This window comes from Stegodyphus dumicola, chromosome X1 (genome assembly GCF_044657685.1).
Source record: "Stegodyphus dumicola isolate Sdum_Otavi_A_Nest chromosome X1, ASM4465768v1".
NCBI classification, from domain to species: Eukaryota; Metazoa; Arthropoda; class Arachnida; order Araneae; family Eresidae; genus Stegodyphus; species Stegodyphus dumicola.
The window spans coordinates 148,880,002-148,907,933 of NC_140780.1; the positions used below are offsets into that span (position 1 = coordinate 148,880,002).

Consider the following 27,932-nt stretch of genomic DNA (forward strand, 5'->3'; position numbering starts at 1 on the left):
AATTAGCCTTAAAAATAATTTGAGCCCTATGTTACATGTGCATAACTATAATAAAAGTTCTTTTATAATAATCTGAATTATGACAGACAAATAAGAGGAAGTATAAAGTCATCGGTATTCTAAAAAAGACGTATGATTTATTCTGCATCATACGATATGAAACAAGTTCTAATGCTACAATGATAAAAGAATATTAATCAGCAATTTGTTTTAAAATTATTTAAAATATTTATTACAAATATTTTTTACTTGAACTTAACTTTTACTTTTTTACTTGAACTGTTTTTACTTACTTATTGGAAAAATACTGTATGCCTGTAGTTATAGTTTCATTCCACATGTTTCCCGTAGTATTAAAGTATAAATCTGTGCAGCCTTCAACAGAAAATGGAGCAAAATTCTTAGGATTTTTGCTCAGAAATGATCCCACTGCTATCCACAGAACTGCTATGATGCCAGTAATTAAGCCTACTAATGCGCCCTAAAATGAAAGTTTTTTTCAAAAATACAATATAAATGTCCATTTTTTGAATAGAAAGCATAATGGCTCAATCTGTTCTCCAATAGTATTACTTTTAACATTATACTTTATAAATTCATTAGATTTTATTCGATAACATACATTATTCAGTTGTTAGATTTAAGTTATATTTTTTAACATAATTTTGAAATACCATTTATAATTTGTAGTATTTATTTCAGCTGATCACACATTAAAAGAGACATCAATCCATTGCTAAATATTTCTGTATTGGTGTGAGACATGAAGAAATTGTTAGAGCTAATACAAATTTATATAATTATTTTTCATTATTATATAATACTCCTCTTCCTTTTATGATAGATATTTAGAAAAGTATTAATACTTTCTTAACTATCTACCATGTATATTAAATTTATGGTAGAAACTACATTTATTATATTTTATTTACATTGATTATTTCAGAAAACATAGTCAATAATACTTGAATTATAATGTAATTATAGTAATAACCATAGCTAGAGTTCATCATTACAACACTGTGTATTTCATAAGTACTATTCACTTAAAATGTACAAATGTAAAAATAACTATATTAATCTCATGATAATGATACATGATATAAAAAATTCAATTATGCATACATAATTTATACTACAATAACTGAAATAACTACTAATAACATACAATGTAAGCTTGATATATTGAATGAAGAAAACCCATAAAATATAACATAGGTCTATGTTTCAATATTTTAAATAAATGACTTATGATACAGGAAATTTAGACAAACTCATACACCTTATATGCAATAAACCATGAAATTGTATATAGTACTATTATTTATTACACCCACTTTTCATTATCAAAATTGTCACACAATGAAGTAATTAATTAGAAAATTAGATTCAGTGCAAATTCCCTCTTGATTTGTTTGTGGTCAGGTATCTTGATCAGCATTGTCACATTTTACAGAATTTAAGACAAGTGAGAGAATAAATCGCTGTGCAAAACTAAACGAAATTTATAATTGACTTAATGTACAAAGTTCAGTCTTAGACATAATGTATGAAAAGGATTATTGAATATTTGATTATTTTATTCTGCATCCATACGAAATATCACTCTTGATTTATTCAATGTTCTGAAGTGAAAAAAATCAGTGCTTCAAAAATTAATCCAGCATAGTGTTTATATTAAAAGTGATTTAATGAGTGTTTTCAAGGACTAAGGGCATGAATGTTCCAAATCATTTCAACTGTGCATTCTCAGTGCTTCTGAAGGTTGTTAATCTCTGTTTCAAGAATGCATTTTAAATTTTTGTTTGATAAATTTATTTTCACTTTCTTTCTTTGTCGTTAATAATATGTCCAGCAAGCAAAAAACTGAAGTAGTACTATGGATTTTAAAATTTTGCACTAAGTGTTATAAAGTAAGGTTTTAATTAGTGCAGCTAGAATTTGTATATTATAGTCATATAGAAATTGATAATCATTACTATTTTTAAATGTTGAGTAAGTAATGCCCTTTTTCTTGTCATATTGAATTTTAACATGCTGCAATGTATTATGAAAACCATACTGATTGAAATTTTACATTATTAGTAATTTATTTTTAGATATTAAAAAAATTAAGTACTGAATTCAAAGATATGTAATTATTTTATTTATGAAAGGTTATTAAAGTTGTATTAATAATTATATATTTCTGAATTATTGTTTAAAAACTTATTATTAAGAATTTTAAAATTATTTTAAGAATAAGATTAATCTTTAAAAATTAGAAAGTATTTTCTAATTATTTTGAGGATAAACTGAATATGAAAAATGAAGAAAATAATTTGAATATGCATAAATAGAGTGATATAAAAGTTTGAGTATAATATAAAGTGAGTTTTGAGTATAATATAGATTATTTAATATTTTGATAATGAATATGGAAATATGTAAATTTAATAAATTAAAGGATTGTGATAGTTTATATGACTAATCTAACTAAAAAGTAAAATTAACTTGATATTATGGATAAGTAAATGCTATAATGAATTGATAATTATATAACATATAATTAATAAATAATTGCATGTAAAGATTGAGTATGTTTAAGGAGTACTGGTTCAAAAACAGAAGCCAGTTTTTACCTCAGTACAAGTGATCCTTTTACTCTCCTCATACAATATGAACTTTGAAGGCTCTCACCTTATGGAAAAATGTAATTTTTTAATATAGAATTATTTTTATTTATGTTTTTTTAAACAATTGCCAGAACATCCCTTTAACCATTGGTGAATTAATATATCAGTTAATGTAGATTTGCTCAACTTTTATACCTGGAGAAAGTTGTGAGGTTTTCCAGTTTGTGTAAAATAAGAAAATTAGAGATACAATAAACATAATTTCAGTACTATTATTACAAATGATATTAAAATGCAAGTTATATTACTGAAAATTACTTATTTAATGAAGTTTGGAAATTTGTTGTGATTATTCAAAATAAGAAATGGATGCATAAAATTTTTATACTTATGATATTATGTGAAAGGTTTTGGAAAGCCTGCCTTGAACAAATATGATTACATGGACTCAAACACAGAGACTTCTAGTCTGAACACTTTGACAAGACTAAAACTGTTATCAAAGTTTTATTATTCAATTATTTAAATAATTGCTTTGGTTAAAATTTATGACTTGTTTTCAAATTATGTTTCATCACTTGTTAATGCTTTAGTGATTTATCTCTTAAACAGGCTTTTCTGTCATCCAGACTTTTTTCTCTTTGAAGGGAATACGTAAGATAAAAAATATATAAATCAAAATTATAATTTAAATTAGAAATAGACTCTTAATTCCTCATTTTAATTTGAGGACTTCCCCCACTCTATTTTAAAAATAGTAATATCTTTTTTGAGACAATGTCATTTCTAGATTAATCCTATCCTATGATTTTTTACATAATGATGATTATGTAGCTATTTCAGATTTTAAACTGAAACCTTTCTTTTAATAAGCTTTCATACTGGATTACTGGATGCTCATTTATTACTGGATAACTAAAAACTTGCTTTCTGCCCTCGGCATAACTAGGTTACTGCTTGCTGCTTCCCTTCTTCTGCAAAGCTATTAATGTAAATGTTTTGAAATGGGCTTGATTAGAGTGCCTAGCGAAGTGGCTGCAAATGTCAACTGCAATAAAAATTAATACTTTATGCCTCAGTTGCCATGTTTGCTGTTCATTATGGATCACTAGGCCAATATCTATGCAATCAAGTCTGCAACATGGCACACATACACACATATATATACCATATCTATTTTATGTTTCTAGATATACCACTGAGGCAGGTCTTTTTTTGAAAATAATCTTAAGTAGCAAAATGAATGACCTGAACAAACTATTAATTGAAACTTTCAAAATGTGTTAAGCAATTAAAATTTCCATCGTCGGGAAATCTACCTTATTTGATTTATTTTTTAAACTAGAGCCATGAATCTATAATCAACTGTTAAAGAGACATTTATTCATTCAATCCTTTTTAAAACTCTAAATTTTATCTATTCCTATCTACTCTATCAACTTTATAAGGTGTGCGGAAAAAAAGTCACCCAAAAAAAGGGAAACGGAAAGAATGTCCCAGGAAAATTAGGACCGGAAAAAATGTCACCCGGAAAATAAAGAACGGAAAAAGGAACTCTAAAATCTCCCCAAATAATATCCCCATACAGAGTTTGGGAAAACAGCCAAATTCTCATTTAACCAGGAGGGTTATAGCGGGTCGTGTTGAGGGAGTTGTTAAGTGTAAGGCGCTGAGCTAGCTGCACCTTACCAAGGTCATCTCGAAAAGAGAATTTTTCAAGATGCCTCTGGGAAGATCTCATTTCTCCCCTACTCATTCTAAAACAGTTTTGTTTCGGACCGTTCTGGAAAGAGATCAAGTTTCAGCGTAGGTTCCCCGGAAGAAAAGAAAGGGAATACAATTTTTCTGTTTTAATGTATTAATGATTACCGTCTGTGGAACTAAACGATTTCATCTGTCCCTGACTGAAAACTAATAGTTTGTTCACAGCTCGATTTAGTCCCTTATTTATGTTGCCTGGAATTCGCTGTTTCATAAAAAAACTATATATCATTAATTACCTTAATGAATCAGTTAAAGTATATAAAATTATTGAATTCTGCGATATAACTAGTTATTTTATAGAATAACGATGGCCTAATCGTTAAAAAGTATTAGTAAATACCTTCGTTATTGTATTAGAAAATGCCTGATCGTTAGCAAAGATGGCACGTGAAAGCTGCACTATTGGTGCAGTAAAGGCTGTTATTTTATACTGCTGTTTAATTAATCTAGCAACAATATTTATTATTAGTTCAAAGAAACTTTGTTCCCGAGGGAGTATTGTTTTTGTTTTGCGATTTTACGTTGAATCACTCTGAATGTCCGTTTCACTTTTCAAATTGTTGCCACCAAATATTATCGTCCTGTATTATATTTGAAGAAATTAAATACTGAAAAATTTGCATAAGTGTATGTATGTATAAAACAATAGTACCTAGAGCCATCCAATTTTGAATGACGTAATCCTACTGCGAATATGGGCATCTGGAAGCCCAAATTTAGAATTTGTTTTATTATCGATTTCATATTTTGTAAAACTTTAGCGAATTTTAGATTAACAAGCTCAAGGCTTTCAAAGCGAGAAATGACAAAGTTGTACAGAAAAAAAAACATTTTTATCATCTCCAGCGCGTGAGACTGTGTATCGGAAATTCTGATGGTATGCTCAATTTAAAATTATTTTGCGCTATTGCTCTTGAACTGAATTTTATGGTTTAAGTGCGAAGAACATGATATTTAATAAATAAAGGTAACACACAAAATGTTAAAAAAACGCCCCTTTGGACGTAATTTAAAATCTGAAACCATTCAGACTTTCTTTTTATGTATTCTTTTTTATTTTATTATTTATCAGTTAATCTATCCATAGTATGAAATGTATTTTTTTTTTTTTTTTTTTTTTTTGAGAGACTAGCGATTCATCATCAGTTGTTTTATAAAACAAAGTATTTGTTTTAAAGCAAAATTGTTTATTTTTTACTTTAGCAATCTATCTTCAGTTAATTTACAGAATAACTAGGTATTTTATAGAACAATTACTAAAGTGTGAAATTATTAATCCGTTGTTGTTTTTGTTTTCGTCATGACTTATCTCCCATGTCTCACAGTAACATCAGAGCAAGCCCACGAAAAGACTGCGCCTCTCGTTGGGAAGAGCCTTGCGCACTCTATACTGTTGACAGTACGACTTTGCTCAGTTCCGCCCTAAATTTTGAAGGAGGGCATCCTGAGGGGGGACATTTCCGATGGTCTCCCACCGCTTCCCCTCTGCAACCAACCTCTCAAGAGGCCTTTCGGTTTGCCGCAAATTTAAAGTGCTCTCATGCCGCACAGACATTATACATTTACAAACATCTATGCCTTCCCCGGAATTCGAACGTGGGCTCTTCGATACGGTAGTTAGCTTTACTAACCACTATCCCGGTTGGGTGGCTTATTAATCTATTATACACGTTAATCGACTTAACTAGTTAATTCATGAAATACCTAGTTATTCTATGAAATAATTGAATTATATGCTTTATTGATAACATATATTGCATCACTAATAACGTCAACTGGTAAGTCAGGATTCATGATGCGAAACTTAGCTAAAAATAGTTTAGTCATATTTCATGCTTTAAAATTTTACGCATTTATGGTAGAATATTTTCAGTTATATATTCGTGTCAATTCTTAATGATCGTTGAAACAAATCCCAACAAGTAGATTTCGTAGCACTGACCTCATTCTTATACAAAGCGAATCAAATACGACTGTGTCTCTTTGTAGAGTCATTAGGGTTTTATGAAGCAAGAGACATGAAAAATGAGCAATACTCTCGCCGGGACTCGAACCTAGACCTCTCGAATACGCGCCGAGTGTTTTACCGTGTTACAAAAAGAAGGCGTGCAGGAGGGAGAAAATACCTTTAGCATTAGATAAATATTTGACTAAAGATACAGTTTACAACTAAGTGCGCGTGAGCTCATGAATCAAAAATATTATTAATCAAGAAGTATTAAATAATACATGTTGATTCTTAGAAATTATAAGTAGAAGATCAAAAAATTAATCAAATTTCGAGTTATTCTGAAAAATGTTTCCTACAATGATATGCAGGGTGGTTCAAAACTTTATGTCAAAATGTAAAGGCAGGTAGAGGGGAACTAAATAAACAGATTTATAGGAATTTGTGTGCTGAATGCCGCGTTGAACCAGTTGAGAGCACTGATGTGTGCAGCGTATAAAAGCTAGCGCAACTAGTTGGATTCTTCATTTTCCGCACACATCTTGAGCATCATGTATCGTTACACCAATGTGGAGCTTGCCGACATACATTTCATGTAAGAGGCTGCACAAGGAGATGATACAGGGAGCGATTCGCGGAGAGGAATCAGCCGGACTCGAGAGTGAAGCACGGGTGGATCGTCTTATGCATCCAAGTGTTATACTGGCATTGGAAGATTTTTGCAGTAAGTACAAAATAATGATCAACAATTGATTCAACGCTTTCATACGAATACAATAATAAAAGATTATTACTATTCTAACTTATATTGAAAGTTGTTATACATCTTGAAAAATCAATATTATAATTTATGGTGGTGGTGTATTTAATTATGGCAAAGCACACTACGGCTATCTGCCTAAGGGGAGGGATGCCTTCGTGGAGGACTTTCTAAGGGAAACTGACTCGTATACACGTTACACATGGGGAAAACCACGAAAACGCCCATGCAGCCAGCCCGTTCGTGGGATTCGAACCTCGGACCGAACTACCAGTGTTCAGCGACTTTACCGCTCGGCCGCTGGTGGGCCTCTTATAATTTATGAGGCAGACATGTTAAATAAACTGAAATCATTAAATGCCACAAAAATGCAAATATAACAACATTTTTTTAATACGACCACTGCGGCTTCAAGCGATTTGAGCCACTTATATAGATGGATGCATTAGCGAGGCAAATGTATAAAAGCCTGTTTATTTATGTTGTAGGAAACACTTCTAAGAATTCGTCGTCATGAGATTCGCTGTACTTACATGTAAAACAGTTACAAATAATATGTCTTACTAAAACGATCAGGCATATTTAGGCTTTTGAAATGATGTCAAAATTTTAAAAAGAAAATCTAACAGAAAAGTTGTTGAAATGGTTAAATTAAAGCAGTTAACACAGTTTATGATAAATAAAACAATAATTAAAGCAACACAGGCCTCAGTATGAAAGTAGATTAGCATGATCATCAAATCAGATTTTTTAGGTTATGTCAAAGTACCCTAAGATTATCTGCCATTGCTAGTGGTCGAAGGTCATCAAAGTTATTCTCTGAATTTCAAAGTTAATTTCAATGTCTATGTTTCATTTCATGATTGTTCATGCTCAGATTTTTGGAAACTAGGGATAAACTAAAAATTGAAATTCTGCATAACCAAGTTAAATAGTTAAATTTATTTAATTTTCCGTTCTGATACGTTTTAGGTTCTGCATACGAAAAGCTCTCACATATGATTTATTTGGAGCTCAATTTAGAGAGTAAAATGAATAAGTTTCCTTAATTTGGCTTGGTTTATTTGATTATTACAAAGAGCACGAAGACTATCTGCCTAAGAGAAGGGCTGTCTTCGTGGAGAGCTTTCTAAGGAAAACTGGTTCGTAACCACGTTATATGCGGGAAGAACCATGAAAATGCCCATGCAGCCAGCCTCTTTTCTAGGAATCGTGTGTGTGTGTATTTAATTATGGCAAAGCACACTAGGGCTATCTGCCTAAGGGGAGGGATGCCTTTCGTGGAGGACTTTCTAAGGGAAACTGGCTCGTATACACGTTACACATGGGGAATTTTCTCGGAATCGAACCGAGGTCTATATATTCAGCGGTATAACTAACAGTATTCAGCGATTTAACCGTTCAGCCGCTCATAACTTTCCTTAAGCTTTACACATAATTGTCATGAATGTAACTATTATATGAGTAAAAATCCTTTCTAAGATATCCATCCATATTTCTAGTTGATTTTTGGAATTCTGTGGAGGGGATCATCTTAGAGAGATGATGTTCAGTGCAACTGTTTGCTTACACTTTTAGAAATGCTAGTCACTTTAGGAAGTGGTTGTCTTAGGAAGGTGGTCGCTAACCGTGTATGGGCTACTAGATGGTCCGGATCTGGGTGGATCACGCACTGGTTCATTGTAAAATATAGTAAATCCTCTCTAAGGCGATCATCCACGTTTCTAGTTATTTTAGTCTTCGGTGGAGGTGGTCGTCGTACAGATGTAATGCTCAGTACAAGTGTTTATTTCTACTCTAGGAAATACTCGTCACTTTTGGAAGATTTGGAGTTAAATATTTAATACACAACGAACCACATTATATATTAAATGTTTAAATCCCAATCTCGTGTCTATAGGATTCACTTTAATTAGATTTTAAATTTTTAATATAATTTTGAAATAAACCTCTTAATTTTTAATAACTGTACTTTTCTTGTTTTCCTATTCAGACTTAAATGCAAAATTAAGTAATTGTTTCCAGTGCAAATACATTGTTTTTAATTAAAATCAAATCATAAAAAAATAATTATGCGACACTTAATTAGCTAAGAATTAAGTAATGTGCTTATCGCAAACGTCACTAAATTGCATCTACAACGGTTTGTTATAATACTGCTTTTAAAGCTCGGATAAAATCTTATTCAATTATGTGACAAAGTTTCACCCTTAAACCACAGCTTAAGGCTATAACTACATGCGGTATGAGGGGAGGAATCACTAATGATAATGACTGGTCAGCCCTCTATTTTTACCATGGAGTTATGGAAGTAAGATGGAGTCGCCCTAAACAAGTTTCTCCCGTACCCTGCTCTGAAGCACCGGCGATCCCTACGTGGTGACCAAAACATTGGATCATTTACCATTGAGTTCAATGGGATTTGACGCGTTCGGATGTAAATATTTTGTTATTACGTCGTAAATATACATATAAATGTATCTTTTTCTACAACACTTCAGAGTCCTAAGTATATGAAAACAACATATTTTTAAACAACATTTCATTCTGAACCGAATTAAATGCTATACTTTTCACAGGACAGTTTTCTCAGAATGGTTTAGTTTGAATGAAATATTTTCACAAGTTTTCGTTAATTACATTAGAAAAAAAAGTTAAGGTAATTCGATTTTATTCGGTTAAGGTACAAAAATTAAGATCAAAGTTTATTGTATTATTAATATTAAAATTATGCATTATTTCTTTTCTATTTATAGAGCTTCTTCCTAAAATACTTTCTTAAATATGACATGATTTTTTGGCTTCTGAGGCATCTTTTAAATCGAAAAATGTAAGTCAATTTATAATTAATGCTCTATTTGGTTCGTTTTAAATTAGAGAATTACTAGGAATTAGCGAAATACTTTAAATAAGTATTTCGCTAATTCCTAATAATTAAATAGGTATTAAATAGTACTTGACTTTCTCTGAACATTTCTGAAAGGGAATAAAATAAGTTAAGTATTATTTAAAACTTGTAACCGAGTTATTATAAAATGTAAGGGAAATAATTCTTTTAATTATACTTATCAGATTTTTTTTTACCCTTCATTTCAACAATACATATTCCAAAACTCTTTATTACGTTCTTAAGTGCGCATCTCATAGCATTTGCTTTACAATACCTTTTAACAGATTGCTTTCCAATACGAACAATTCTTGCTTAAATAGTTTTATAACGTATTTGTCAACAGGATTTCAATTTATGTTTACAATTCAATATTAAGGTTATTATATATTTAGATAACATTTATAATCATTATAAATTAGATACATTTAATAATTAGATTTCTTCACAGTACTTTCACAGTTGTTTATAAGTGAATAAATTCTTCATTTCAAATACATTTATAAATAATTTAATGAATATTTAAGTATTTTGTCAAAGGCAGATACATGCTTTTTGCAAGCACATGCATAAATAACCATACATATTTCCTATTTTTCATTTCCGGCATGTGCAAATCTTTAATTTCTGTGCATTCACTATATTTTTCGTGTAGAGTAATTTACACTAATTTAGCATACACCCGAAAGTTTTACATAAAAAATATATATGAATATAATTTGAATGAAAATTATAAGTATTATTTTTAATAGCCACTCAAAGGTCAGTTTTTTTTTCAAAATTCCTCCACGATGGCATCTCTCTCTTTAGGCAGATAGCCCTTGCATGCGTTACTCTATTTAATAAAAATTTAATCTAACCTATGTGCCTAATTACAAATATTTTAACATACATAATTTTATATTTATAAAACGTGTAAGCCCAAAGTGATTATTTTTCAGATATATAAAATTAAAACGATGGGTTTAAAATGAGCAGCAGTAAAGCCTCTCCTCTAAAAAATTTTAAAAGGTACATGTTACAATAATATATGGACATGAAAAAAATTTGTTTTATTTAAAACATTTTGACGTTTGGAACATAAAATAAAAGTAGCGAATACTCTATCAAAGGTACCGAAAGACGTATACAACTTTAAATGTACCGTAAGGTATTTTTCATTCTTTAAGCATAACATTTTTCTTAAAATCTATATTTTTGTAGTGCAACAGCTTATAATTTTATAAAACAAATTCATAATCAAAATCGCTGTTGTTAGTTATCGAAAAATAACCAAGATGTGATTTTTGCGTAAATGTCACTAAACTATACAAATTGCTATTATCCATCACACTATGAATGTTTCTTTCATGCGAAAGTGTCCCTTTTCCGATTTGTATGGAACTGTCGGTTTGCCAAAAAAATGGTGACTTATTTTCCGTTTCCTAATTTTCAGTGCTCTTCTTTCCGTTTCTTATATTCCGGGTGATATTTTTTCCTACAATTACTTTATAACATTTATCCTAGGCAAAACAGAAATTTATATATATATATATATATATATATATATATATATATATATATATATATATATATATATATTGGAGCAATCAAAACTTTTGTGCTTTCAATGCACAATACATCTTAAAACTTCAATATAATTTGTAAATTTAGATCATCCATAAACATGATTTTTATATGCAAATAACATAAAAGAAAAGTATTTGGTGAAAGCTTTTGAATGATTCATACTCTGAAAGTTTTCAATAGTAAAAATGTATATAATCATTACCATAACATAGCTTATGAATTCATAAAAACACATTATACAGTCTGCTATAATTATACATAAGATAATTTACCTTAACATTTGCCCAAGGGAAAAATATACCCAAAGTAAATACTCCAAGAACAGGTCCGCCAATTACGCCAAATACACTCAAAGATAACTGGAATTATATCAGTTAACATTATTCAAATCTGCATTAATGTATGTAAATAATAATTAAGTTTTCAAGTATCATAAATATTAGTTATTTATAGAAGCTAGATACATATAACCAGTAATTCAGAAGCAATTTTTGTTGTGTTTTAAAATATGATTGTAAGTTTCCTATACAGACTCATTTAAAAGACATTCATTTTATTACTTTTTCTTACATGCTTGCTTATAGTAATTTATTTATATATTAATTGATAAGCCTTAATGCTCATAATATTAATAAGAATTCCCAACGTATTACAAGACAATTTGCAAGTTCTATTTTGTGTCTTTTAGTCATCTGAAAATCTCTTACAGTGTAAAAGTTCAACAAATATATGAAAACTGCAATGTATTGGAACTATCTTTAAACAAAATTAACTGCAACCAAAATTATTTAATTTGATTAATAATGAATGGTTTGAAAAAAGAAGCATATGAAAAATAAAAATCAGCAGTTTCTGTAAAAAAGGTGCATTAAAATAGATTTTATAAAATTACAGCCAAAAATACAGTCTGATGTTCTTTAATGTGATTAAATAATTGGTGATTAGTTTACAGAAATGTGCAAAAGGCAGTGACAGTTCAGTTATAGCAAAAAATTATAAATGAAAAGGAAAAACTAACATTAAAAAGCTGATTACACTTAGACGGAATCATTGTTTATTGTTATTAAAGAAGATTTACTTGACGACTCCCAATACAAAAAAATTATTTTAAAAATTACCTGAAGTATGGCACCTAATCGTTCCACAACCGCAACCAGCACAATACAAGCCACCCCATATGATAATGCTGAAATAAAATTAAGCCTTTAAATATTATCACATAAAATAAAATTTTCATTTCAAAAATAATAATCGCTTTGCCATTCTCAGTTACTAAAAAAAATTATAATAATCTCAACACCTGTTAAAATTACAAAAAAAGTATTACAAACTTTAAAAAAAGAGAGAGACTTAAAAATATGCATATGTATGTAAGGAAAAAATTGACAATTTTCCAAGGGAGGAAATAATAATAGAGTGAAGCTATTTTTAATAATTCTGTCAGTCTCTGAATCATAGAAGTTTATTAGTTCTACCAGATTGAAACTGCCCAACAACTGGCATAGTTGTGGTGGATTGAGTTGTTCTTGGTGCTGACAAATCAAAATTGTTACCTGTAGTTACTGGTTTATATGGATCATTAATTGTTGTTTCAGAAATAACCCTGTAGCATTCTGAAATAATATAAGCAGGTTCTAACTTATCCATAAATATACTGACTTCTTTACCTCTAATTTGAATTTTAAAGCATTTATCAGATTGGTGGATAACCTAGGACTTACATAAGGTGGTTCAAGCAGTTTGCGAACTCTGCTAATACGAAGGAAAACGTGAGAATTGACTGCAAATCCTTATGTACAAATATTTCCTGAGTAGATTTATGCTAAATTTTTGTGTCTGAATGACTGCATTTGACTTTGCTCCTTATTCATGAAGGTTGGTAAGGATGACATTTTCAGCAAGGTTGTGTTATATGTATAGATATGGTGTGAATGAAATTTTCATCAAAAATCTCATCTGGAAGCTTGACATTTTCACTGCACTCATTTTGGCACTTGTGTAGTTACTATCTTCTTGTACTGTCATACGAATACCCAGAAGCACTGTCGGTAAAGTTCCGCTCTAATGTTATTATATGAGCTTCTAAGGCTGTTTTAATCGATCTGTGAAGTCTTTTCACTGCGGGTAGTAGGCTATAGTGTGTTGAAGCCAAATGCCACAGATTCTAGAAAGGGCTTGAAAAGTGTCAGAATTAAATTGAGCTCCACGGTCAATGTTTACTTGAGCAGGTGTTCTGAATCTTGTTATCTAATTATTGAAAAAAGCTTTAGCTACAATGTTTGCCAAGATGTTTGTTCAATAATATAACTTCCATCTAACTTGTAATAAATACAGCCATTCAGTGCAAGTAATGAGCTGACAAGATCAATATGAACTCTTCTGAATCTTCTTAAAATTCTTTAAGGGTTGATTCTGTGTGACTATTTTCATCCGGTAAGTTTAGGATATGTACAGTCTAATATTACATGTTGAAGTATTACACCATAAAACTTTGCCATATGGAAGAAGATATGGTTTAAAATTTAAATTTGGAGATAATAATTATAATTGCTGTGTCGAGAATACAGACTAATTTGTCAATCGAAATTTTTTCGTTTTCAATAACCTCTGTGTCACTTTCTTCACTATCGGAAGCGAATTATAATGACGAGGAATTTGATTTAAATCATATCAAAGACTGAGTACATCGAGATGAAATACTACATTTAGTAAGGAATTATAAGCCAAATAAAATAAAAACATCTGCCCTGAAGATAAGGATAGTGCTGACAGATGAACTTCCAATTCATTGCGCCCCATAATTTTCAACATAGATCAATACTACTGATCATAAATACCGCGTTTACTGCTTCAAATGGAAGCACTTCCGCAGAGAACCCGGTAAATGTAAATATCACCAACTTTAGCGATAATAGTTCAAACTTGGTAACCTAGCCGATTCATCCTATTCGCTTGTTCGAAGGTTGTTGTTCACATTTGGAGATTTATATTATTCTTGTCTTATTATTATTATTTTTTTTTTCTAATTTTTTTAACAACGAATAGACAAATATTTTCGTATAATTAAAGAAGTTTTCGTCGAATGATGCCGGTTCTCAGCTCGTCAGTTCGGGATGAAAGGAAGAAAATATGGCGGGAGGTGTGAATGCTAATTTGTAACACGGCTGTTCACGTTGTGTTCATAATTATTAACAGCTGTAAGCACGCAGAACCATGAGGTTTCCAACCCCTAAAATAATTTGTTTTCATAGGCCGCAAAAATGTGCAATTTAAATAATTAAGGAATGCTTTTATTTTTATTATTGGTTATTGTCATTTAAAATTATGAGAATAGATCAATTTTTATGGCGTAAAATTTTAACAAGATACTATATTGTTAATGCTTTTCTAACAATAACCTTTCAGAGGATGGCAGGTGTGACATAAATAGCTGATTAAATTGAAATAAAAACTATTATAGATTATCTAAGATGACAGAATAGTTTGATGCATCCCATGGTCACCAAAATTAGCAAACCACTGCTGGTGTAAGGAGTACAGTTCAAATGAATCTTGAAAAATAATAAAACGTATAAAGTTCTAGTTTTATTAACAATGCTACTAAAGAAAATTTGGTTATTGTTGAAGGTTATTTGTATTGTGAAATATATTATGACAGGTATTTGTTTCAACATAAAATGCTTTAAGCTGTATGCAAGTAACTTGGAAAATAAATACTGAAAACTATGTAAAATGGATGTACTAAAGGTAATGCATTCATTAATTAATTTATTACATGGCTCTTAACGAAATACATCAATCAACAGGTAAAGTACTTAAAATTGAAAAAAGACACTTGTAATAGAAATATTAGTATTCTATATGAATTAAAGAAAATACATATAAGTATAATGTAAACGTAAGTATAAGAATACTAATTTTTATTTTTTAAATGAATTTTTACTTCCCGTTATGTTTAATATATTGTTTTCTGTGCTAAGTTGAATTTAATACAAATTTATTTTCGTATATCACGTTTAACCGGTTAGTTTTACATCTACATGCTTATTATCTGTGAATTTTTATTACCATTGTCTGCTAACTTGAATTTACATGCACTAAAATTGACGTTTACAAAATATCACGTTTACGACTCGGCTCATCCTCTTGGCGAGTAAAAATGCAACGGCGCCAACGGTTTCTCTGCGGATGAAAACCCTTTCAAATCCCCGTGTGTGCCGTATACTAGGATTAAATCGTAGTTTTCCATTTTCAAAACAGAATTTCTATTTCTTTCCTCTATCAAACATTCATTATAAAACTACGCTGGGCACCAGTTTTATAGCTACAGGTAGCAGCCTTCCAAAAATAATAATTATTCACCTTCTTATTTAGTTAAAAGAAACATTCAACTTTTTTTCCGAGAATGTTTCTTCAATCTTCCCTATTGCGCGCCATTTTACTGCACGCTGTCAACGGTCGAGGAAGAAGATCAATACTTGTATAGACCAGAGCCTAGGTAGGAAGGCCTATACAAGTATTGATTTTCTTTATCGACCGTTGACAGCGTGAGTCCAGTAAAACGACGCAGCGCAATAGTGAAGATTGAAGAAACATTCTCGGGAAAAAACATCAGTAATTATACATTTTGTTTAGAATGTTTCGAATTTTCCTTTTCCCTTTTTCCACCTTTGGTTGCCATTCTGATCTACTAAAAAAAATATTGTAACCTCGACACCACTTCAGATTGCAAAATGTTACAAACAAGGGGAGATGAGAATAGATTCTAACATTCTAGATTTATTCTAACCTCCTTGAATACAAACATAAAAATAAGATTATACTTAGAAATTTTCATATATACATACGACAATAAAAATAAATTGTCATTTTGATTTAACCACTACAATAAAAAATAAAGAAAGAAAGCAAAATTTACTTTTTATAATTTCTAAATGCTGTAGATAAACCAAAGGAAATATAAAAAGACACAAAACAATATATTTTTCTTCATTTTTTTCCCCCGAAACATTCAGAGTTCAACTGACCTAAAAGTTTCGCTAATCTCGTTGCCCACTTTTCAGATATATCTGGTTTCACATAGGACTTCACGATATCTTCTAGTGTAACAGCAGCTAAAGAATTTACTCCTGAAGATACAGTGCTGGGGGAAAAAACAATAATAATTAGAGGCAGTATTTAAACACAGTTTTTACATGATTTCTTAATTTTACGTTAGCAGTTTAATCAGGGCTTAATTTCTAAAATTAGAAGTGCCGGAGCCCTATGGAAGGCCGTCAGCAATGAGGAAGAAAAGTACATAAATAAATAAAATGACTATTAAAATTATTAATAATTTTAAAATTAAACAATTATTATTTAATCAATATTAATAATTACTATTTATTAATTATTATTTAATTAGACGAAATTAATTTATAATTATTTATTTAAATGATTAAAATTCAATAAAATGTAAAGAGATAAACAAAAATTTAATAAGTGATTTTTAATACAATTTTATTGCAAAAAATAAAATTTTCGTGATCAGATTCCTACTGAAATTGTTGTTCAGTTACGTAAAAGAAATGCCGGAGCCTTTTTATTTAGGGCTCCGGTGCGCTCCGCCAAGAATTATGATTTATCCCAAAAACTAAGAAGGGCCGGAACCGGGCTCTAGTGGAATTCAAGATCTGAGTTTAATGCTAAAAAACTTGTAAAAAGATACTGGGGCAAAAATTTATTACAGTTAAAACAAATAAATCTGCGTCATTATATCCTAAATATGACAAATTCATAACATGTAAACAATTTAAGTAATGTTAAGCACTTTATTTCCTCTATTTAAAAAAAAATTCCTGTTAAGTTTGTTGAACGATTAAAAGCGAATCACTACAGTGGCCCCCATCTACCGAATAACGGATGGAGTTGAATCAATATCCGTTTAATAAATTTCAGGCAGGGCCGGATAAAGGGCGATTGGGTCCAATCGGGCCCTGCGTTACCATCAAAATGAACAAAAAAAAAAAAAAAAAATCGAAATTTAAAGCAAATTGCTTTTAACGATAATGGATAAATTATGAATTATTCAAATAATTAAAAGTATATTTATTTTAAGTTCGCATTGCAGGATGAGATTTATTAATGTGTTTATTATTATATAATATATACTTTATAATATGAGGCCCTGTGGCTCAGTGCCTAGCGCATCGCACAGCAGCACCACGGTTCCTGGGTTCTAACCCCGGGCTGGGCAAGTTCGACTCAGCCTTTGATCACTTGATTTCCATCCCTTGGGTCGATAAAATGAGTACCAAGTTCGCTTGAGGACCAAACACTGGGAGGGGGGTCCTGCGACCCAAGCTGACCACTTGTTCAGGGCATATGCTTACGCACCCCGGGGCTCACGGTCAAGAAAGCAGATTTCGGGGCACTGCAGGCCTTGGCCCATTAGGGCTGTTTGCGCCTCTGAGTTTAGTTTATACTTTATAATATAGAAAACTGATACTCGTAAAGAGGCTATCACTTCTACGGACGCGCGCGGCTACGCAGGACAATTCCGAGAAACGAGATTGTAGTAGCACTGCTTTAAGCGGGAGGCTCAGGGGCGTAGCCAGAGGGGGGCAAGGGGGGGCATTTGTCCCCGGGTGCAGAATCCAAGGGGCACCAAACTGATGTTACGACATTTTAGAATTAAATGTTTTCCATCCTTGGCAAGCAGTAGGGGGCGCGAAATCTTCAGTCGTCCCTGGGCGCTGAAAACCCTAGCTACGACTCTGGGGAGGCTTCCAAAAATGTTTCGCCTAGCTAGGGGGAACATGTCCCGGCTACGAGCAACATTTTAAAACTTTTCCGAAAATGTTCCTGCTGGAGACGTGTTCCTCGAACGTTCAACCAATCAGACGAAAGTTCTGCTTCTGAAGGATCACGGGTAACTTTCAATATGGCGATGGCTCTCACTGTGAAGTCATAGACGGTGGAAATAGAGGCCGATTTAATTATTGCTGTTTTGTTGTAATATAACTGCCCGAGTCATTTTAAAAATGTTTATATATTCATTAAATATATAATCGCGGAAATTTCAGAGTTGACAGTATTTTACGACGTTCTTGATTTGCTTACGAATTGTTCGTCGCCAAATTTGTCGTATTTCGTGCTGATCGTGCATTATCACTGTTATATAATAGCATTTTATTTCTTAAATTTAAGTTGAATATTTTTTTTAAATCCGTTTGTATATGCGCGGCTTTTCTCCTAATTACTTATTTTTTAAATTTTTTATTGCATAATCAGTGACACATTTTAAACAGCATAAAAGAAAGATTCATAAAAAAAGAAAAGCATAGCTTATGTAATAATGAGAATACTCATTAAATTTGTCTATTATTTTCATGTTATTAATGAAATACTTTTTGAATTATAAATACATTAGAAACTATACTTTTATTGTAAATGCTACATATTGAAAAATTGGAAATTTATGGATTTATTATTATGTATGATGAAAAACATCTGTATATATATTCATTAATATAAATCTTATTCATTGCATTAATACTAATAAATATATATTAACAACTTCTAAACCATCGCATCTCTCTATCTGTATGTAAATATATGACTTATTAGATGTGTATATATATGTATCAATACAAAAATGAAAATTGCCAAAAAGTTTATTTGAAGTTACTTTTAATTCATATAACGATCATGTAATTGGCAGCAACTGTAGTCATCAGTTCTTTGCAAATTATTATGGATATATAATAATCAGTTGAAAAATAATTGATAAGCATTTGAGTACTAAAGAGTGCATACATTTTTGTTATTGGGTTAATTCATAATTATATCGCATGTATGATCTACGTAATATAAACATGACTAATAAATAATAAGAAATGTAACAGCTGTGCATTTTTAACATTTGATTACTTAAAACAGTGCACAACTGATTATCACCTTCATGTGTGTTTAATAATGAATTGTACTTTCCAATTAAGTGCGCGGGCCTACTAGTGGCCGAAGCGTCGTTGAACACTGGTAGTTCTGTCTCAGGTTAGAACTCATGATGTGCACCACCTAATTTCTAGAGTTGGTATAATTAATGTGTTTTAAATGTATTACCGAGCGTTCTATGGGACAGTAAACAACTCGCACACGTTTTGATTGCTCACGTATTCATATACTTTATTTGATCTTCATTTTGCTGAATAGTATCTGCTGGCTGTGAGGATGTAAATATGAGCCATATAGATTTTTGTCATAAAAGGTCTTTTTTTTTTTTAATGGACAAAACAGTTATTATGAGCCATAAAGTAAGTCAAGAATGCTTTCACCAGGTCACAAATTTTCAAGTGAGCCATCAAATTTTCATTGTAAAGCAGACAACAGAAAATACACATAAGTAATGTCTGATAAATAGACTTATATCCAGCACACGTTTTAAACTATTCTTAGTGTATACAGAATTTGGCTATTACTGATGTAATTGATTGCTATAACCAGAAGTGTGTTTATCTGTTACTTGAAGTACCAGAGTGGAGATCAAAGTGATTAACTTGATAGCAATCACCTTTCTATTATCTTCCACTACTAACAATAAAGTTTAAATCGAAAAGAGTGTGAGCGATACAAAACAACACGGAAGAAGCAAACGTCACTTGAAAGGAAACGTCACTTTCGCCAATCTGAGCGATAACTGATTCTTGTTTAGCTCTCAGCCTGTTCACCAAGTGAAGATGGTAACCCTATTTCGCCAAAGAGCTTTTCTCAGAACTGTTCCACCAAACGTTTTGTTTCGGCAACAAATATCGTGTGTGATAAGGGTTTAAAAGTTCATGTCAAATGTATTGAATTTAATCGAGATAGTAGTATATTAGAGAGATTTTGCACTACTTACGTGAACTAATTTACGTACGTAAACTACTATGCAGGTATATGCACGCGCAACTAGTTGCGCAAGTACCAGCCAGTGGTGGATGTATAGCTAGTATCAAATGTTGTTTCTTGCATTTGTAGTTCGCTATTCTAATTGTTATAATTATTAGAGTCGTATTTTGTGACTACAGTTACTAATTGTTGAATAAGGTAAGTACTGATACAAACTGAGTTCATCAGGCAATCAAAATTGGGTGGAAAGTCAAGGTAAGCGGGGTCACAAACAAATTTCAAAGTCTTTCGATACACTTAAAATCAATTTTCTGCATAAGTTCACGAAGTCCAGCTACTGCATTTTGCTTTTAAACGCAGTAAGGAAAGCTATAAAGCGACTTCATATATAAATATCAACACTATGAATCCTGTTGTGAATTTTGGAAATGCTACAATTTCTCCACAAGCATTACACTATTAAAGAAAGCGGCATAGTTTATTCCCTCTTTTTCTTCAAGACAGAAACTTTCTATTCTTTCCTTGTTCCATAAACTAATAAACGATGTTGAATGTTTTAGTTTCCTTGTTGTATTTAGCTCCTGCTGATAATTTCTCAACTCTCAAATTTTATTTTCTGCGTAATAATTCTAACCGAAATCCGATTATTCATATATTACTCATAGTTTCAAAATACAACAGTCAGTACTGCCAGGGCCCATCAGCGACCGTGTAGTGAGATCACTGAACACTGGTAGTTCCGATCTGGGTTCGATTCCAGATGAACTGGCTGAGTGAGTGCTTTCGCGGTTTTCCGATGTGTAAGGCGTATACGAATCAGTTTCCTTTAGAAAGTCCTCCACGAAAGCATCCCTCCCCTTAGACAGATAGCCCTAGTGTGCTTTGCCATAATCAATTTAACCAAACAAAACCAGTATTGCCAAATTTCTTATCAATACCTTCAGACCTTCCCATTATATATATATATACATATTTAAATTAAATTCTACGAAGCTGAATATCCCGATGTCAATATTTTATCTAATTCATTTCTTCCTGCAAGTACATTACCTTCTTCTCACTGAAGACAGGTTTAAACACACAGAGATTTTGATATATATATATATATTTTTTTAAATTTTGGCGAATCAGACTTCAGAGTCGGCTATCTTTTAGTCAAAATTTCATTCATTTCAAGTTAATTGCATTTCATTTTCCTCTTCCTTTCTATTCTTTTCCACACTTACCTGTAAAAAAGGAAGCCATTACTTTCTTCTTCGCAGATAAAAGAAGAGAACTGAAAGTAGTAAAGTAACTTTTCCTTTCCTCTATTTAAAAGGAAAAATCATGAATCATACAAAATATTAACATGCATTTTGTTTCTTTTGAAAGAATAGGTCAGAAGAAATTGATAAATTTTCTTAGCTAATGTTTCACGGTTTTTTAATCATTCAGCATTGTCGGTTCACTACGTCCGACCTGACACTCAAAGCTTCGAACAAGAAATGGCTGTTACCAGGTGCACATTAAATTACATGTTGTTATAAAATGAAGTTTCAATATTTTGCGTAATGAAAGCATTACATATGATTTACAGTCAGAGTAGAATTAATTATGCAGACAAGTCATAGAACAGTTAAGACACAACTGAAAAATAATTAAAATTCCAAGCTGTCTCTGCTTTATAGCAAAAGTATGTAAAACAGGTATTCAACAGACTCATGCTCAAGAGTCTGTCTGAAATAGAGGAAAGGAAAAGTTATTTTACTACTTTCAGTTCTCTTCTTTTATCCATTTCAGTGTTTCAGATCCATTTCAGAGTTATTTAACAAAAGTCGCATAAATGATGCGAGCATAAGTAGTTTAGATACAGGAGCCAAATGGCATTTTACTGTTATTTGCATAAATTTACTTCGCAGATTTAGTACTAAACATAAAATTTTAATTTTGCCGAATAATAGAAGAAAGTTACAGGCACATAAACTGAATTTAAATCGAATTAAAATCTTAATGCAGTTTTTCTCATCAGTCTTGCTTTTCTTTTCGCTTTTTGTTTGTTTGTTTCTTTTTTAAGCTTTTTTGACATTTACCTTTCCATCATTTAGGGCCTTTGCAGCTATTAAATACAATACAGAACTACAGTTTAAACGGTACCGAAATAGATGCATTTTAATCGCAAGATTAAGTTTTGAAACACCAAACTGAGGGAAAAAAATTAAATATATAAAAATATTAAAAATATAAAGAAACCCAGTAAGAATTTCTTTTCTCTTTGTAAATAAAAATAGTAGCTACTGTTGCCAACTAATAAAATTAAGTTTTTTTTTTTTTTTCTGTTGAATAAAATTAAAACTCAACTAAAGCATAATTTCACTTGCAGAATTCTCCACTTCTTTTTCTGTATCTTTTCTGAACTAAACGGAAAACTATCAGAAGATTAGGAATGTGTATTACAATGTGGATAAAATTAAGAAAAGAAATATAGACAGAAGATCGTAATCTATGAGCTACGACGAAATTTCATTGTCATCATTCGATTTTCTTTCGGACGCAGACGGCAGTGCACAAATGAAGTAGAGTAGCAAAATTTCCCTTCGATACAACGTATTTTATTTATCACCATTATGTTATGAAATAACATTAGTCAAAAAATTTTCTTATGAAGTCCAGATAAATAAAATTAATTTTAAACTAGTCTCTTATGCGAGTGGTAACAACACTATCTAGTGTTTCGGATATTTATTTCTAAATGTACAGGTAAGGAATATAAGAATAGAATAAGAATAGAACTTTCAGCAACCGATGACCAAATATTTTCAATGGGTGACAGATCTGGAGACCGTGCAGGCCAGGGTTGCAGTTGAATATCCTGTGTATCGAAAATGTCAAAACACATGTGGACATGCATTATCTTGTTAGAATATGCCGTTTGGGGTCTCGAAGATAGGGCACAACTACTGGACGTAAGATGTCAGAAATGTACTCAGATGCGTTCAAATTACGGTGGATCCGAACTAGAGATGGGCGTGTCGTGTACCCAATGGCTTACCAAACCATCACACCAGGTGCAGGTGCCACATACCCATATCAAGTGCAAGCAGGCGACGTTCGAACACTCCAGACACCTATACGACCATCAGAATACTTCACGTAGAACCGGGACTCCTTTGAAAAGGCAACATTGTGCCACTCCTATACCCAGCTTTGTCGTTTGCCTCACCAGAGTCGCCGTTTCTCTCTATGCTGCATCATCAAGGGAAGCCGAAGTAATGGTCACCCTGCTAAAAAGTCCACTCCGCTGCAAACGTCGACGCACCTTACGAGCTGATACTTGGGGGTGTTGCAAACATGCCCATCTCCTGACTAATGGTTCATGATGTGATCGTGAGGTTTCTCAGGGACAGACTCATAATATGTCTGTCCTCTTTGGCGCAGTCATAGGAGGGCATGCCGCTCAGTACGACCCTCAGCAATCCATTGATTCCATATTCGCATGACAGTGGTTGGATCCGACCAGTGAGACTGACAATATCACGGAACGATAATCTATACTTTTGATAGGCAACGATCCTGCCTCCATCAAATTTCGAAACTTTTTGGTTAGCATTTCCTCTTCTTATTCGAGGCATAACACAATATTCTGAGCAAACTCCAACCTTACAAAGCACTTTCCGAATGAGAAATCCTCTACACAAATGTTCTTTTATGCAGTGCTTCTGATGTCTTTTCTCCCTCCTCGTCGTCTAAATGCGTTGAAATACCACGGCTTAATTTCTAAGATTAGAAGTGCCGGAGTCCTATGGAAGACCGTCAGCAAAGAGGAACAAGAGTAAATAAATAAATTAAATGACTATGAAACTCATTAATAATTTTAAAATTAAATAGTTAATTATTATCAAATTAATGATTAGATATTTAATTAATGTTTATTAATTGTTATTTAATCAATAATTATTATATAATTAATTACAATTTAATTGGTAATTAGATAATTATTATTTATTGAAACGATTAAAGTAATTAAATAATTAAAATTAAATAAAATGTAAAGAGATAAATTGAAATTTAATAAGCGATTTTTAATATAATTTTATTGTTAAAATAAAATTTTCGAGATAAAATTTCTATTAAAATTGTTATTCAATTACATAAAAGAAGTGCCGCAGCCTTCTGATTCAGAGTTCCGGTGTGTTCCGACTAGAATTATTATTTATTACAAAAACTAAGAAGCACCGGAGCCAACATCCGGTGGACTCCGGCCCAATTTAAGCTCTGATCGTAGCCGGGAAAGTTCTTTTATCATCACAAAAATTAAATATACTTAAAGTATAGCTGATGAAAATTCCAGGGCGAAACAGAATGAGGGTATGACTGGGTGGAAACAAAAAAATGAGGGAAATCTTGGTGAGAGAGAATGTTCGCTTTGACCGGGGCTCTCTGTTGATATAATTATAGCCATCAAGCAAATGTGTGGCAAAGGTAAAATGAGTCCTGAATATGACTCCTAAAGATGAATGTAAAGTTGCTGGTTACGCTCTCCCCCCATTAGTGGATACTGTGGGAAGACGATGTATAGGACATGCTCGAGCAGTTTATCTCAGTATTTCACTCTTATTGTACTCGCTGTCACTTAACGCACATTTAAGAACACAAATTTTCCTTCCTGCGACGATAACTAACTGTAAGCATCGATAACAATACACTAGATACGATGGCATGGCGAGAAATTTACCGTTCCTAAACAAACTCCCTACATTATAATTTTTTACAAATTTATTGCCCTTCTTAAAGGAAAAGGTTTCCGCATATGAGACTTTACTTGAACGTCTCCTTTTCTCATGAGTTCGTATTTCTAGGGAAATAGAGTACTTCAAGGTCTGCTTGTTAAACTAAAACGTTAGGAATTCTAATTTTTTCCCCTTTAAACTGTGGTTCAGTTTTATAAAAAGAATTACCGTAGTTCATCTTATTTAGGGTTCCGGTGCGCTCCGACTAAAATTGTAATTTATCTTAAATATTAAGAAGTACCGGAGCCGGCGCAATTTAAGCACTGTGAAATACTAATCATTTGCATATCCCAACTTCTTCTTCCTTTCATGTGAGTTTGATGTTCGTCAGATCATTTCTTCCTGGTGCTGTAATTTTAATGGCCCCAGCAGTGTATAAAAAAGACAAATTTATATTTAGCAAAATCGAACTTTTTATTTCAATTTTGTTAAAATACTTAAATTCTTTGGCGCAGTTTATAACTTTAAAATAAGTGTATAGAAATGAGTATAAAATCATTGTCTCACCAAGCGTGTGTTCAATATCTAAACACGTTCTTAATTCAAACACAGAATTTCTAGTCTGTGTTTAATTGTGAGAACTGTTTAGCTTTAAAATTACTTCTTGTTTTCTCTTCTTGGAGCCTTGCATGGCGCGTATTGTCATTACAGCAAACCTGCAACGTTCGCTCAGTTTTTTGTTAAAATTGTGGGATGAGTAAGCCATCGCTTAGGAAAGATGGCTCGCATGCGATTATAATTCTAAAATAAATTAGCAATATACAGTCAACTTTTCGTTAATTTTGAATTGTTTGTATAACAACTCACGCAGCGCACGAACCGTCTGAATTGCCGAATACTTGCTAAGTGTATTGAAAGCAGTGATTATTAATTACTGCTCTCAGTATGCTTATTATTATTGTTATTGTTATTATTATAATGGTTGTTGTTATTATCATTATTATTATTATATCAGTTACCTGATTGCTCCACTGAAAATGCCAGCGACAAAAACACCAGGTAGACAAGGCATTGTTCCCAGTGCATCCATCACGAAAAGAGGTAGAAGCTAATAAAGAAAATTATGAGAAACATTTATTTAATTATTTTATTTCATTTTTATTTATTAATTATTAGAGTTTTTTTTTAAGATTTTAAACTACAATGGCTGCATAAGACTTTACGATATAGAGACCAAACAAAATGATTCAATTTTACAAAAGTGAGAATATTTTAAAAACGGATTTGAGATTTGAAAAAAAAAATATAAAATAAAGTGATAGTATTAATTTACATCATTGTTTGATTTCATTGCATAACAAACACTTTCGTAGGACTTTTAGACTTAAAATGACAGTATTCTTACTATAAAAGGCAAGTTCTTTAAGAACCAAATGTTTCAGGGTGAACCAAATGTTTCAGGGTGAACCAAATGTAGTTAAAAATAAAAATGTTTTCAGAGATATAGTATGAAAATATTAACATTTTGAGTAAATATTTTTCCTTGCCAAAAATATATGAAATTAAACAGAGATAAAAAATTAGAATTCTAAACATTTATTGAATAAATTTTGCGTAGAATGTATAACTGAAAGAGTACAGTAAAATAAATTAAAGGTATAAATGGACTAAAAATGGACTGCTAAGACTAAAAGTGTAAATTTTAAATTTAATTATTAATTTTCTGTTTATGATTATATCCTAGAAAAGGAAATGTAAAGCTATTGCAAACTGAATTTAGGAGAAGTTAATACTTCAGATGATTGTTTTAAAACTATTAACAACTTGTAAAAAACCGAAAAGAAGTTCAAAATTCGTAATGGTATGCATTAAAATCATACATTTTTAAAAACGAAAAATAGCACATCCATAGAAATAAGGTAGAACAGTAGATACTAAAAACGCAAGTAAATTATTGCTGTTTTCTAGTGAGAGGTTGGCTTTATTAAGGGGAATTAACCCTTCCCTAAAAAATCCCTAAAACTTGGGTATGATCGCGTATCATTTCATTGGTATGTTTGAAAGAATTTGTTTAATCGCGAAAAACTAAAATATAAAATTTCTAGTTAAATGAATAATTAAGAATTTTCAATTATGAAGGTACGCGCGTGCTATCAAAAAAAAAGAAAATGATTACAAAAGGATTGTAATTAAAAACTAATGGGGAATTTAGAAGTATCAATGCATATAAAATCATTTGTAAGAGTTATTATTCAATTTAAACTTTTACAGGAAGCACTTCCGTAAAGAACCTGGAAATGTAAATAAGGCCAATAATGACAATATTAGTTCAAACCTGGTAACCCAACGGATTCACTTGCTCGGACGTAGCAACCATTCTGTTGATTTTTAAATATTACATTGGCTGTTTATAATTATTTTGTCTGATTTCCTAGCCATCTTTTCTGAATATTTTAACTATGAACAGTTGAAATTATTTTCATTCAATTAAGGAAATTGTCTGACTCAGATGCTTGCCTGCAGCGGTGCATCTCAAAAGGATTATCGGCTGCATCCAAATATATTTACAGCAGACAACGGATGAGCGGCGATTCTGATGCTGCTGATTAAGAAGCACGTGGCAAAGACATGAACCATAATGACTAATGAATGGCGAGTATATTCATCCTTAGACAGGCATGGGTATTAGGCGCATCAGACTGTTAATCATTCCACAAATTTTGTTAATCCGGCAACTGATGCACACACCCGGTCTTAAGAAACGAACAGGCGGCGTCTGAAAGTAAATTAGCTTTCTTAGACAACAAGCATTTTT

General features: G+C 31.6%; 1 protein-coding gene across 2 annotated transcripts in view; it reads right to left on the minus strand.

Moving 5' to 3' along the window:
- Positions 1–27,932, minus strand: part of LOC118183434 (sodium-coupled monocarboxylate transporter 1-like) — a 90,328-nt gene that overhangs the window by 3,377 nt on the left and 59,019 nt on the right. For both annotated transcript variants that reach the window (XM_035352967.2, XM_035352966.2), the window contains 5 exons: positions 26,137–26,225; positions 16,571–16,686; positions 12,662–12,729; positions 11,816–11,902; positions 294–481 (listed from right to left, as the gene is read on the minus strand). In XM_035352967.2, coding sequence (XP_035208858.1) covers positions 294–481; positions 11,816–11,902; positions 12,662–12,729; positions 16,571–16,686; positions 26,137–26,225 — 548 coding nt within the window. The remainder of the gene's footprint in view (positions 1–293; positions 482–11,815; positions 11,903–12,661; positions 12,730–16,570; positions 16,687–26,136; positions 26,226–27,932) is intronic.